The 14,037-nt window shown below is 36.5% G+C and overlaps 1 protein-coding gene across 2 annotated transcripts in view; it reads right to left on the reverse strand.

Annotated features, from left to right (window-relative positions):
* Positions 1 to 14,037, reverse strand: part of LOC126974903 (protein outspread) — a 304,871-nt gene that overhangs the window by 37,438 nt on the left and 253,396 nt on the right. For both annotated transcript variants that reach the window (XM_050822624.1, XM_050822623.1), the window contains exon 4: positions 6,153 to 6,341. In XM_050822624.1, coding sequence (XP_050678581.1) covers positions 6,153 to 6,341 — 189 coding nt within the window. The remainder of the gene's footprint in view (positions 1 to 6,152; positions 6,342 to 14,037) is intronic.

Here is a 14,037-nt window from a genome sequence, read left to right on the forward strand (position 1 = left end):
GATGCCGGCTTATTATTATAATTATGGATACCACAACGGCACCTATTTCTGCCGTGAAGTACTAATGTGTAAACACTACAGTGTTTCGGTCTAAAGAGCGCCGTCGATGAAATTACTGGGCAATAAGACTTAACATCTTACGTCTCAAGGTGACGAGCGCAATTGTAGTGCCGCTCAGAATTTATTTCAAGAATCCTGAGCGGCACTGCATTGTATGGGCAGGGCGTATCAATTACCATCAGTTAAACGTCCTGCTCGTCTCGTCCCTTATTTTCATAAAAAAAGATTTTATCTGATTTCAAAGGAGCTAAATAAAATAAAGAGTATCATTTATTTTCAATTTTAAAAAGGTATTTTTTTGTGCATGCCATTAACATAATGACATTAGTGGCTGTGTTCAGAAACATCCGAATCCAAAGCCACTTCGATAATTGGGGATACCAACATATTAGCAGTAAATAGTCTACCTTTTTGGTTATGATACTGGGTTTGCATAATATTACTTAACTGGCACTAGTATAGTAAACATTGTGTAAAAGAGAGTATTTTAGAGTTCGCCTACATGATATATAGTACAATAAGTAAGTTTAATTGTACAATATTACTTTGTATTTTTTGATGAAACAAAAAAGCCCGTGAGTTTGTTGCGCCCATTCTTCTCAGGTCTGAGGTTCGGTGAGATTCATTTTGGAATGGGTGGTAGTTTTTTTTACTTTTAATACGTGATTTCACATCCTACTTTGAAGAAAAAATATTTGAATGTGAATACGATTGGCAACCCTACAGGTTGGTGTTAGTAGCCCTTGGCATACTTGATCCAAGATATGATATAAAGTCACAGACACAGAACAAGTCAGTGAGCACAATGGAACCGCGACTGGGACCATTAGGGCCATCCATCACACTCATGATGCAATTCTGTTCGCGTTAGATAATCTCCGATCACAAACGTGTTAGGTACGGAACGGCCGCGGCGGTCGGTAGCTTTGATGCCTGTCAAACTGTTTCACTGCGGATTAATATCTATTGATAACAAGCTACTGTCATTTTTACAAACTACAACTTAGTGAATACTGACACCTACTTACCCGGTTAAAGTATCTGTGAACCTGACGTCGATGACATCATATCGTTGCTTGGTACGGTGTGCAAAACAAGCATCACCAGGATATTACAACGTCATTAAGAGAATATTAATACATAAACAACGATTAATTTTTTCAGTACTATAGATTGCTTTTAAGGTTTGTGTGTATGTGTTGGGTTGTGATGCTGATTATTATTATTATAATGATGAAAAACCAATTAAACAAAGTTTTTATTTTTCTGGTAGTACTATTATAGCGACACAGTACAACAGAAACTTTAGACCTATTAACAACAAAAGTCAAAACGTAACAATGAAAACTTCAAAACCAAAGCAGCAATAGCAAGAAAATATCAAGTCATGTACCTAACGGTAATGAAACTGCAAACCGTACTGACTCAACAGAACGAGCGCGAGGGGGTGAAAGGGGATCGGGAGGGGACTTCACGTTGCAGCGAGGTATAGAGCTAATGTGGCCGTAAATATAGATCAAAACTGCATTACAACCGCGAGCAGAATTTTTAATTTTTTTATATATAAGAGGGGGCTCACGGGATGGGGAGAGGTGAGGCAACCGCCCATGGACATCGGCAACAACAGGTGTCAATGTGTTGCCGGCGTTTTAAGTGAGAGTATGCTGTCTTCTAGAAGGTCCCTAAGTCGTATCGGTTCGGGAAAACAGTAGCCGGTAATTGATTCCACAAAGTGGCTGAGCGAGGCAAGAAATTTTGGTAGAGGCAGACGTCAAAGTGATGCGGGTGGTATTTAGCATTTTGATGTAATTGTTATACAAGAGTAGAGAGGAAGCAATTCCCATACGAGGTATTTAAAGCTGCAGTTCGAGTATGTAATTGATGACTTCCATCTCCTCCTCTGTCTGGCTACTCTAATAACATTCTTCTTTTTCAATTTCTTATAACATTCTCGGCCAGTTATTCTCCTCCCATCGTTTGATATGTCATCTTTCGTTGTCTCCGGGTGCCACTCAGTAAAATTTTTAGTAAATTTCTGGGCCATTTCACTGTTTTGCACCCTACTAATATTGAACAGATTTTGAAAATTCTGTTACCAATAGAAAGCCACTTTTTTGTGCTTGTCATATAGGGTATATATTAACCTGAAAAATAATAAGACTTTTTCGTGCTAGACGCAATTGTTAAATAAGTCTGAGAAAAGTGGTTCGAAAGCTAGTAAGTTTATAAAATCTTTGATTTAAATTGAACTTTTTTTCTTAAGTTCTCTAACTTTATGTCGCTCTCTAATAACAATTTAGAGAAAAGAGAAAAGTGTAGAGCCAGTAATTCTACTCATACTACTACGCAATCTTTAATTATTACATCACATTAAAAATCTTGCGAGTACCGTCGCTGTAGGTGTAACACGATACAGCACTAATTATCACCGACATGCATGCTTCAGTTGGTCTCATCCGATAATTTGGTCCAATCAATCCGCAGTAGATTACCAGCAATTGAGGAATTAGGTCAACATTTGATAGCGAATAAAATTGCTTTGATATTGGGCGACGGTTTATTAAGCATTAAGTTTCCTTTAGACTTTAAGCCGACATGAATCATCGAGCCTACATTAAAGGACTCATCTATATTAAGACTAGCTGACCCGACAGACGTTGTTCTGTATATAATAAATAAAATAATGTTTTTATATGAATTTGTCAATAATGTATCATAACATCAAAAATTACTTCGTAAAATGTCGTAATGAAATTGTTTCACAGCAGAACAGTCAAACCGTGCGTCAATAAATTCTCTCATAGAAATTATGTATGGACACATCAAAGGAAAAACAAATTTCTTGTTTTTATTTAATTTAGCAGCATTTTCCTATTTATTCACCTTTTAAACTTTCTCTGGACTTCCAAAAATAATTCAAGACCAAAATTAGCCAAATCGGTCCAGCCGTTCTCGAGTTTCAGCGAGACTAACGAACAGCAATTCATTTTTATATATACATATAGATATAGATAGAAGATTATGAAGAGTTAAATTTCGTGAGTTTCTGGGCTTGTAGGGGTTAAGCTCTTGATCTACAGAACTGATTTTGAATATTCTGTTAATAATAGATAGCCATTATTGATGAGTGTCAGGCTGTATATTAATTCGAAAAATGACAAGACTTATTCGTTGTAGTCGGATTTGCAAAGTCAGGAAGAAAAACGGTTGAACTAAAACGGTTCTTAAAACGCTGCCTTAACGATATATTATTGTTTTGTTTCAACTTTGAAACACCAACCGATATGGTTACACTGGTAATGGCAGATGAAGCTGCGGGGTACAGCTAGTTTTAAATAAATAAACACAGTAGTCCTTTTATCTAGCAGCGCCTTTTTCTGGCGTGTGATGTTTTGGTTGCAAGCCCGCCGTGACAAGTGACCATTTTTCGTTCAATCAAGAATCCTGAGATTTAAGCTCTCTTTGCCGATATCGAGCGTAGGTTCGAACCCCACACTTGACAAGGACTTTTCTATAGCATTATATTTTTACATTATACCGTGGGATACCGGTACAAAGGAGCCCTTTGCACGGATGCCGGCTAGATTATGGGTACCACAACGACGCCTATTTCTGCCGTGAAGCAGTAATGTGTAAACATTATTGTATTTCGGTCTGAAAGGTGCAGTAGCTAGTCTAATTACTGGGCAAATGAGACTTAACATCTTATGTCTCGAGGTGACGAGCGCAATTGTAGTGCCGCTCATAATTTTGGGGTTTTTCAAGAATCCTAGGCGGCACTGCATTGTAATGGGAAGGGCGTATCAATTACCATCAGCTGAACGTCTTTGTCGTCTCATCCCTTATTTTCATTAAAAAAAAAAATATTGGTTTTATATTTCTCCACAAGATCTTTTGAAGTCTCCATGTTATTTTATGCGTTCATTGATAGGTGACCGTGTAGGATAATCTGCTGGCTGGTTCAGGCTGCTGTTACCAGTGTAATATTATCCGAAGGTCAGGGCGCAATTTGAGCCAGATCCGTCACGCTTCTGGTCTCATTGTTACATATAATATCCCTCACCTGTCTTCGGTTTCATCTTTACAATTCGATGAACACCTTTCGTTGGACGCAGGTGCAACTAACATGTCAGTATTAATTAATTTTAATCGATCAGTATTAATCATTCATCACAAATGGGAATGGTGTTCATTGTGGTAAAATACCACATTTAATGTTGATTGACATTGCAACAAAACTTCCATTTACTGAACTAAATAAACATGTTGGCAACCAACGCCAAAAAACTGGGGCGTTTAATAGGTTAATTCTACAAGTTGTTGCAGCAAAAGCACAATTTTTTTTGAAGTGAAAACTTCTTTTAGCGCTTTACGCATATTTTTAGATGAGATAAAATCTCTGTAATCACGACACCGTTACGAGACGCAGCTATAGTGTATGCATATATGCATGTACATATAGCAGACCGCGAATGCGTAATATTGATAATGCAGAATGAATAAAAATTGGTACCAGGCAATCAAAGTTGAAGAAGAGATTGTCTTATGTTTGACGCGAATATACCTTAATAAAGTAATACTTCGTGAGAATGACGACAAAATATGTCGTCATTCTCACTAAGTATTACTACATAGACACCAGGAGAACATAAATATGGCAGCGGTGATAGCGTAGATAGAAGATGAACAATAGATGTATCACTAAAAGAACAATAATAATTTGACAGAGACACATAAATTAGATTGGTATTGAGAGTAAGCGAGATTCTTCTAATGTATCCTCTATAAAATCTGATAAATACTCAAATTCTTCTAAAAAAAAGTTGGCACCCCTAGTCGAAGTCAGTAATATTACAACTGCGTTTTGACTTAAGTTTCCTTCATTAGACTAAACATCGTCTAAGATAGGTATTAAGGTAGGCTCGCTTAAATGTCACTGCTTGTGGCGGCGACATGGGACGGGTCGTCCCCTTCCCTAAAATATGGTTGAGGGAGGCGATGGCTGGCTCATGCGTCATGCTCGTGAACGGGCGCTGCTTGTGGTGGCGGGATGATCCTGTTGCCGGGGACTCGGTTTCAGATTCTTAAAAGTTATTGTGTATATATGTATATATGTATGGATATATACATGTTTATTTATTTATAATCGGTTATAAAATGCTCACAGAATACCTTTATTGATGTATGGTGTATGTGGATGATGCAGCTAATGTACTCAATAACTTTTGTATTAATTTACATTTATTTTTTTGACTTACTCGTGTAAGACATTGACTATTTGACATTTGAGTGTGTTTGTTGCATCATTTTACATTTTACATATTATATTGTAATTGAAATGATCTGTAAATCTTGATATAAAAGAGTGGCAATGAGTTTCTTGCTACTTCTTCTGATTAGCTCAACCCTTTACGAAGTAGCGGTAGATTCAATAAGAAAAATATTTTATTTTTTTTGACATTCATAAGTGTCATTTTCGTGACCTACTTGAATAAACTGATTTTGATTTGATTTGATTTACAATAATCGTAACTAGAATTAGATTAATTAATTAGATTGTATAAAAATACGCAATTATTTTTATACTTTTTAGTGCATATTATAACTATTGTTTTGAAATGGTGTTTTTGAAGTCGGTTCTTTTTTTGTTAATTTGTTTTTTACTAAGTATTTTTCAAGTAGGCTAAGCAATTTTGTCATTCTCTTATTTAAAAGTCACGTGTGGCGCACCAGCTAATATCAACACCCCATCTTCTTTCGTGGGTGGCGACGAAGGGATACAAAGAACGGAGGATGGGCAGGGGCATCATCATCTGCGATCGCTAACCGCCTTCCAAGCGTGGCGTTTATAGGAAAAGCCCCTCAAAATGTTCGTTGTGGAGATATTTAGGGGAAGGCCTTTGTCCAGCAGTGGAAGTTTTCCGGCTGATATGATGACGATGGTGAAAAGATGGGTTGGGAGTTTCTTATCACTTCTTAAAGCTTAAAGCCCCTTGTACTGATGTAGTAGTTTAACAAGTGTTGTTGCAATATGTTATGTTATTGTCACTCCCTATGATAAAAACATATATTTAAATTCTATCCTCACATACCTTACTCCGGGGGTAGACGCTGAGCACATCGGCCCACCAGCGGGCCTCCTCGCGACACGTGCCCTTCACGAAGGTGACCCGCTCGGGCGACGTGACGGCCAGGCTGTGCGCGTGACCCGTCACGCTGTCCGCCTCACTCACCTCCACCACCGCGGTCATGTCGATGCTAGCTTGCGGTACCGTGTCGGGCTGAAACAATTCATTACGCTTATATAGCCAGTTGATTTAGTCGTGCTCCGCGGCAGTGCTGCCATCATAGTTATTTCTGTAGTAATAGTAGACTAACGGCCGTTCCCAATATAGTATCTACAGGTAGAGATAAATTACTACCTTCTACAAACTTCTATCGCTGGTAAGGTATACGTATGTGTGTACGGATAAGGTGAGTTAACGTTGATAAGTTTATTGGGACAGAAAAGTCAACGATAGTTTCGATTTTTATCTCTAATCTATCTCTATCTTAATATTGGGAACGGCCGTTAGCCGTTCGTCTGTTGTATTCAAAGGGTGTAAATGCAGATTTATAACTTTCTATAGCGACTGCGGCGTTTGGTCCGGATGGAATCGTAGTACGCTACCCAATAAGTAGTTTTGTTTATGCTGCTAATTTATGGACATGTTGCCGCTAAGCATCAGGTTGATATTCCGACACATATTCTCATATGAAATAATTGTGTTTCAAATTGTTGTTGAAATTTTATCTGTATGTATATTTGGAAGGTCTGAGAATCGGTCGTAATCTATTTTTATACCTCAAAAATATTTTTATTGCATTACTTTTAATTAATTTATATGGCAATACAAAGTTTGCCGGCTCAGCTACTACTTTACAAGAATTTGTAACAATTTTTTTCAGGTCGAAATCAAATATTTTATGCACATCTACGTCAAAACACTATATTCATGAATATCAGGTTAAGCTATTTTAATTTTACCATTTACCATCATATTGGCAGTATAATGAGAAGAAGTGGTAAGAAACTCGATGCTTTCATTTAAATAAACATTTTACACTTTTTATTTTTAATCTATTCAAGGAGATGCAACAGAAATATTAGATAGTTTCAACTTAACTCAAACAGTAAAGTAAATAAATAAAGTATTTTGGGAACTACATCAGTGATCACCTCCGTGAGATACATTGTTATTGATGTGTGACCTAACCTTTATTTTAACGAGCGTACACCCGTACGCTCGTTATCCTGGTGTTAAGTGATTAACACCCGGTGTTAAGTGATCACCGCCGCCCACATTCTCTTGCAACACCAGAGGAATCACAAGAGCGTTGCCGGCCTTTAAGGAAGGTGTACGCGCTTTTTTGAAGGTACCCATGTCGTATCGTCCCGGAAACAACGCACAAGGAAGCTCTTTCCACAGCTTTGTAGTGCGAGGAAGAAAGCTCCTTGAAAACCGCACTGTGGAGGACCGCCACACATCCAGATGGTGGGGATGATATCCTAACTTGTGGCGTGTCGTGCGAAGACTAACTAACCTAACTTCAAGAACTAGATAGATTCTCAAACTGAGGCAGAAACGTGTAATCCTCACGCCCCTTTGACATTTTTCAACGGTTTGTTGACCCGTCCGAATTAATTATACATTCCTTCCACCCGGAAAATACTCGAATAACATTTACACCTCATCGAAACATAACAAACCATTTTCAACTCTTGCTTACTATTCTGGAACACGTAGTATAAAGCCTTCATAAAATAAGGGACAAACGAGCAGGAAGTTCAGCTGATGATAAGTGATATGCCCTGTCCATTACAATGCAGTGCCGCTCAGAATTCTTGAAAAAACCAATAATTCTGAGCGGCACTACAATTGCGCTCGTCACCTTGAGACATAAGATGTCAAGTCTCATTTGCCCTGAAATTTCACTAGCTACGGCAACCTTCAGACCGAAACACAGTAATGCTTCCACATTACTGCTTCACGGCAGAAATAGGGTTACGTACCCAACCTCATTCAAAACATCAACCCCTCGGCGCTGAGTCGAGCCACGATATATCATGACAATTAGCACTAAATTGGATCATTAACAATACGCACTAACCAAGTGGATCCAGCAATTACTTGCGAATTCATTTCAATTAACTATAAGCGCCCGTGTAAGTCATAATTAATTTAAAAGCTCCATTTGTTAAATTAACTCGCAAATTGACAACACTATTTTCTTCGTTAATTAGCTGATTAATGCAATATTATAAAACATCGATCAAGTCATTTCTTATATGTTATATATAAAACTAGCTGACCCAGCAAACGTTGTATTGCCGATATTAAAATCGCGATACAAAAGTAACTGTTGATCGTAGATGGGTGAAAATTTGAAGTTGTCTGATTTTTTGATGCTGACCCATAACCAAACAAATTTAAAAAAAAAATGCCAATAAAAATAAATAAAAAGAAATCGTGTGGACCACCCTTAACATTAAGGGGTATGAAAAATAGATGTTGGCCGATTCTTAGACCTACTCAATATGCTCACAAAATTTCATGAGAATCGGTCAAGCCGTTTCGGAGGAGTACGGGAACGAACATTGTGACACGAGAATTTTATATATAAGAAGATTCTCGTGTCCAAACTCCGCCGAAAGACCTACTCGATATACACACCCGTGTATATCGGGTAGGTCTGAGAATCGGCCAACATCTATTTTTAATACCCCTAAATGATACGGGTCACACCCACCCCTAAATATTTTTTTTGACAATTTTTTTAAGCTACTGCATAGCTTCTATTGCGGGCCTTGAGCTTGGAGACCGAATCCAGAAATTCCGTAACGAAAATAACCTAACACTTACTTACTAGATGTATATAGATATTTCGCCACGGTCATTTCAGTTGCCGTGGAACAGCGGTTATCACGTATGCTTTTTGTGCAGAAGGTCCCAGGTTCGAGCCTGGGGTACGTCTTAATTTTTATATTTTAATTTCACTATTTTTTTAACACGTTTGTTTATTTTTTATTATTATGACAAGCATTTTTATTTAGTTTCACCTGTCCTGTTGTCTGTCTGTAATCAAATATTGCAAGTTAAATTTTACTCACTTCCCGTTTGCAATTATTTTAAATTAATTGTATTAAAAAAAATACTGCATAAATAAAATAAATAAATAATTATAATTGCATAAGTTGATAAAAAATGCTATGCAATAGCTTTACCGCAGCAGTCCCCGAGTGCCACACGTCTTTTTTATTTCATTATGATTCAGCATTAAAAATACACACAACTTCAAATTTTCACCCGTCCACGATCAACACCTGTTTTTGTATCGCGATTTTAATCCAAAGATACGCAATAGAGTTGCAAGATGGCAATCAAATAGAATATTGAAGTGCAATATATTTGGTGGGGCCTGAGAATCGGTTGTCATAAATTTTTTGTACCCAATAAATTTAATTATTAAATTTTTTTAATACTTTAATTGTCAATACAACGTTTGCTGTGTTAGCTAGTAATATATAAAAATTTACATCACAGTATACCATTTTTGAACATTCTTGCTTTAGATATGTTTTATTTTTGTGAATTAATAAATTAACTAATAACTCTGATCTGATCCTGCAGCATCAATCTATCGAGTACAAAGCTTACGAACTTTCAGATGTCTGCCAAATCTTTTGCACTTGGCTCCAAACAATACCTTAGAAGTACCTACTACTTCGTTTACATGTAGCTGTCGTATGGTATCTATATTAGCTTAACGACCTCCACAAAAGACATCACATTGATTATGACCTCCATGTCTGAGCTCACAGAAACAGGAATACACATAGCTACGAGATAGAGCTTCATCACCAAAGGCCAATTGGAGTCTTTGGCAATATTCTTGTTGATCTAAGCCACAGCGAAAACATTACTGTGTTAATAAGACTTGACCCGAAGTGCGATGCCATTCCGAACTTTCGGTTCAATCAAATTTATATCAATATTAATGGTATATTAATGGTGAGCCGTTTTTTCCTTCGTTTACACTGCGAAAACTACTGATTCGATCGGAATGCTACTTTGACTTAGAAATACCTATATATTCGAAATAACAATAATAAAGTTAATGACATTTCAATACATATGATAATTCGGTACTTAATTTATATGGCAATAAAACTATTTTAAATAAAGCAGAACTTTACGCGGAACAAACAGTGGACCTTAAAGCCTATAAAATCACGATTAAAATGAACGCAGGTATAAATTAAGGTGAACTTAGGTCCCAGGTCCCAAGCGCTGGTTAATCGTTTCCACAATAAATTCAGCGTTATCACTTGACCTAATGCACCTACCTACCTACCACTCACCACTTGTGGTATGCAACACGCATGCGCTGAGTTTATTGACGATCAACACAATTTTCTACCAATTACTACCACATAACGGAATCGATGGATAAATATAAATCTTCAAGATTAGCGAAATTTATCGTAAACGTGAGTGATAGTGGAAAGTTATGATTAGTTTTTTTGTCCTGTGTGATAAGGAGTGTTAATTATACGATAAAATATAATTGCAAATAATAATAGTGGTAAATATAATTGTTTTTGGTATGGTTGCAATTATTTATATTGAGCCTGAGCTAGACACATTGTTCATGCAATGATACATAAATACATGAAGAAAAAGAGCCCTTTTTAAGAGCACAGAGGAGGTTGAGATTTAGTTTAATGAAAGATCACATGTAGAAAAAATATTAAGACATTGTAAAATTGATGATTCGCATTGACTGTTTATTATTATTCTCAGTAAGAGTTAAACAGCTAATATGAATGTTTTTGTTAAAGTTTTATCGCAAGATATCCGTTAGATTTATTATTTAAGTGCTGCGAACATAGATCATCACTAGTATGTTTATATGGACTGCCAGTTTTTTTTTATGAAAATAAGGGACGAGACGAGGAGGACGTTAAGCTGATGGTAATTGATACGCCCTGCCCATTACAATACAGTGCCGCTCAGGATTGTTGAAAAACCCCAAATAATTTTGCGCTCGTCACCTTGAGACATAAGATGTAAAGTCTCATTTGCCTAGTAATTTCGCTAGCTATGGCGCCCTTCAGTCCTAAACATAGTAATGCTTACACATTACTGCTTCACGGCAGAAATAAGCGTCGTTGTGGTATACAAAATCTAATACATAATCTAGCTGGCATCCTGTGCAAAGGAGCCTCCCGCTGGTGGACTGGCAGTTCCACAATGTATTATGATGATAAAATTGAATATCAGGTTTTGATAAAAAAAAAATCTGATGTTGTATAATTACCAGCAATTCAACCATGGTACTACCGATGAAGTAGTAGCAGTATGTTATAGCAAGACATCGAACGCACGTACCGCATCATGCAGGTGAAAGCCAGCCCGTGCTGCCGGAGATAACGAAGCAGAAAAAGTGAAAATTAATTCCGCGTTCAGCACGTCAACGATAAAGCATAATTAAAAATCGACAAGCGATATGGTAACACAGTTCAATTATAACAGTGTAATAAAATGGCATCAGTAGCATTTTATTTTATTTTACTGCATAATTATGTTACTATGATCCATTACTCAGTAGCACCAATGTTTATTATTATCATGAGGTATGTTAAGAAATTAATTTAAAAAAAATAACGGGTTGCACTTTAGGAGTGTCGGTAGAAGTGAAAACTTGAACCTTAGCGCTGTGCATTTTTGAGTATTTTGGAATGGTAAGGGAATAACTTCGCACGAATTGCTTTATTTATTAGTATAAAAGTACTAGCATTTATGTGGTCAAATGCAATATTCATTTATTGCGCTATCCTACACAAAAATAACAATTTATACTACTTAATTCAACTTACAAATTACATTTGTTATAATATTATATATAGTTTATAATTGTCACAAAAGACTCAAGTCTCTCCGTTTTACGAATTTTCGATCAGGGCACGTGTCCTGACGCGAGTTTAATATTTTAGCGCATCCCAAAAGAAGTGCTGAACGCCGATAAAAAAGAAGTCACTTATTGAGAGTGAAAAACTACTACCAATTTGGAAATGAATGCCACAGGCTTTATAAGAATGGGTGCAACAAACTCAGCGGGTTTTTTTTTAATAAAATTCCGATAAAATTTAATTTATTAATAACATAACCTGACGGCGGTCGCTCCATTCCCAATCTGTGGTATTATTTAGAATGTCATTAATTATGATATTAAATAAACTTCATTTAAAAAACTGATAATATGATTGTACTTTAATTCTTTTTGGTGATAAAAACATGATAATCAAAAAGCAAGAGCTATTAATTTTAAAAAAAATGGACGCCGCAGCGCATCGTTTCTGATCTAGACTGACAGATCAACGATAGCGACGTACAGAGTAAAAAAGTTAACAGTTTAACTACTGTTATAATTGTTACATGAAGCGAGCATATGTCGATGTTAATGAGACGTTAACTCGGAGATATATGGACAACTTTCGCTTTGTCCAGAAATGGTCTAATTTGACATCGTCTCGCCGCGGATTTTGTTGCGTAAGCTGCACTGTACGTTTTAATATATTGTGTTGGAATTTTATAATTATCGATTCTTCGTTTAGAGATTTGAGGACGTATGTTCCTTGACGTAAAAATAAATAAAAAAATAAAGCAATATTTGTACACATCACCAAAATGTTTAATTTCATTAGGTAAATACTTTGGAAAGAGCATTAACTAAATTTTGCAAAATGCTTCATTTCCATCTGGTATCATAATAAGCGTTCCAATTTAATTAAAAACGCGCTTTAATCAGATTTTTGTGAAACCTGACCATCTCATTGTACTTTTATGTTTGTAGGAACTGTTGAGCTATGGCTGTGAAATGGCTACCAAGAAAATATTGTCGTTATGACTTTTGAATACCATCCATTAGTTAAGCGTACGTAATACGTACCTATACAGGCATTCAAATAATTGCTTTAATCGCAGATGTGGTGAAAATCACAATAAATATTCAGTTGAGAATTTTAATTGGATTAAATTGGCAATTAGTTCAAAGGTTGAGGGCATAAATAACGGTAGGTTTTCTTCAAACTGGTTTTCCAGGAACGGTACAGATGCAGCAATGTAAGCCTGACCTTGCAATATTCCCAGAGAACCTCCGATTAAGTAACATTCCATATACGAGACTACGCAATAATTTTGGAGTAACGGCACCGAGCCATTCTAAGTGGATGCTGAATGGGATTCCTCTGGCCCACAGGACACTGCCAGTAATTCTTGTCCTTTAGACTTTATGCTATCGTATGTTAATATATTTGCCGATTGTTTACCGACTCGCGATGCGATTTTAATAGGAAATCTTCATTCACGCTAATATCACCCCTCAGAAAAATAGATTCCATGAAAACTTTAGGTGAGCCTAAGAAGGTTATTAGTTTCTTATGTTACTCACAACATGATGAATAAAATTTTGTTGCTCAAAGTAATATCACCTGTTGAGTGTTTTCGCTGGTTGGACGCTTACCATAAAGAATTCATTGGCGACCTTGGTTTATATGTGCTATCATTCTATAGGTCGCATTGCGATCTTCATTCCCAAAATAATTTGTCATTCATTGCACGTAGTATTTTGGGAATAGATCCAGTGAATAATGCCTGCCAAGAGTTTCAAATGAATGTTTGAATCTTCGTCGTCAATTGTTAATTACTTTATGAAATATCCTGAAATAAAGCACTTTATCGCTACTATCCTGTTAATTACAACACAGTTAACATTTTGGCACATGTTGTTAGAAAGACATTATTCTCTTTGCGTTGAACTTAGATAATCGATGGATATTATTTTACTGAGTAATTTAATTTTTTTTATGGAATAGGAGGACAAACGAGCGTACCTGTTGTTAAATGATCATCGCCGCCCACAATCTCTTGCAAC

This window comes from Leptidea sinapis, chromosome 34, assembly GCF_905404315.1.
Source record: "Leptidea sinapis chromosome 34, ilLepSina1.1, whole genome shotgun sequence".
NCBI lineage: Eukaryota > Metazoa > Arthropoda > Insecta > Lepidoptera > Pieridae > Leptidea > Leptidea sinapis.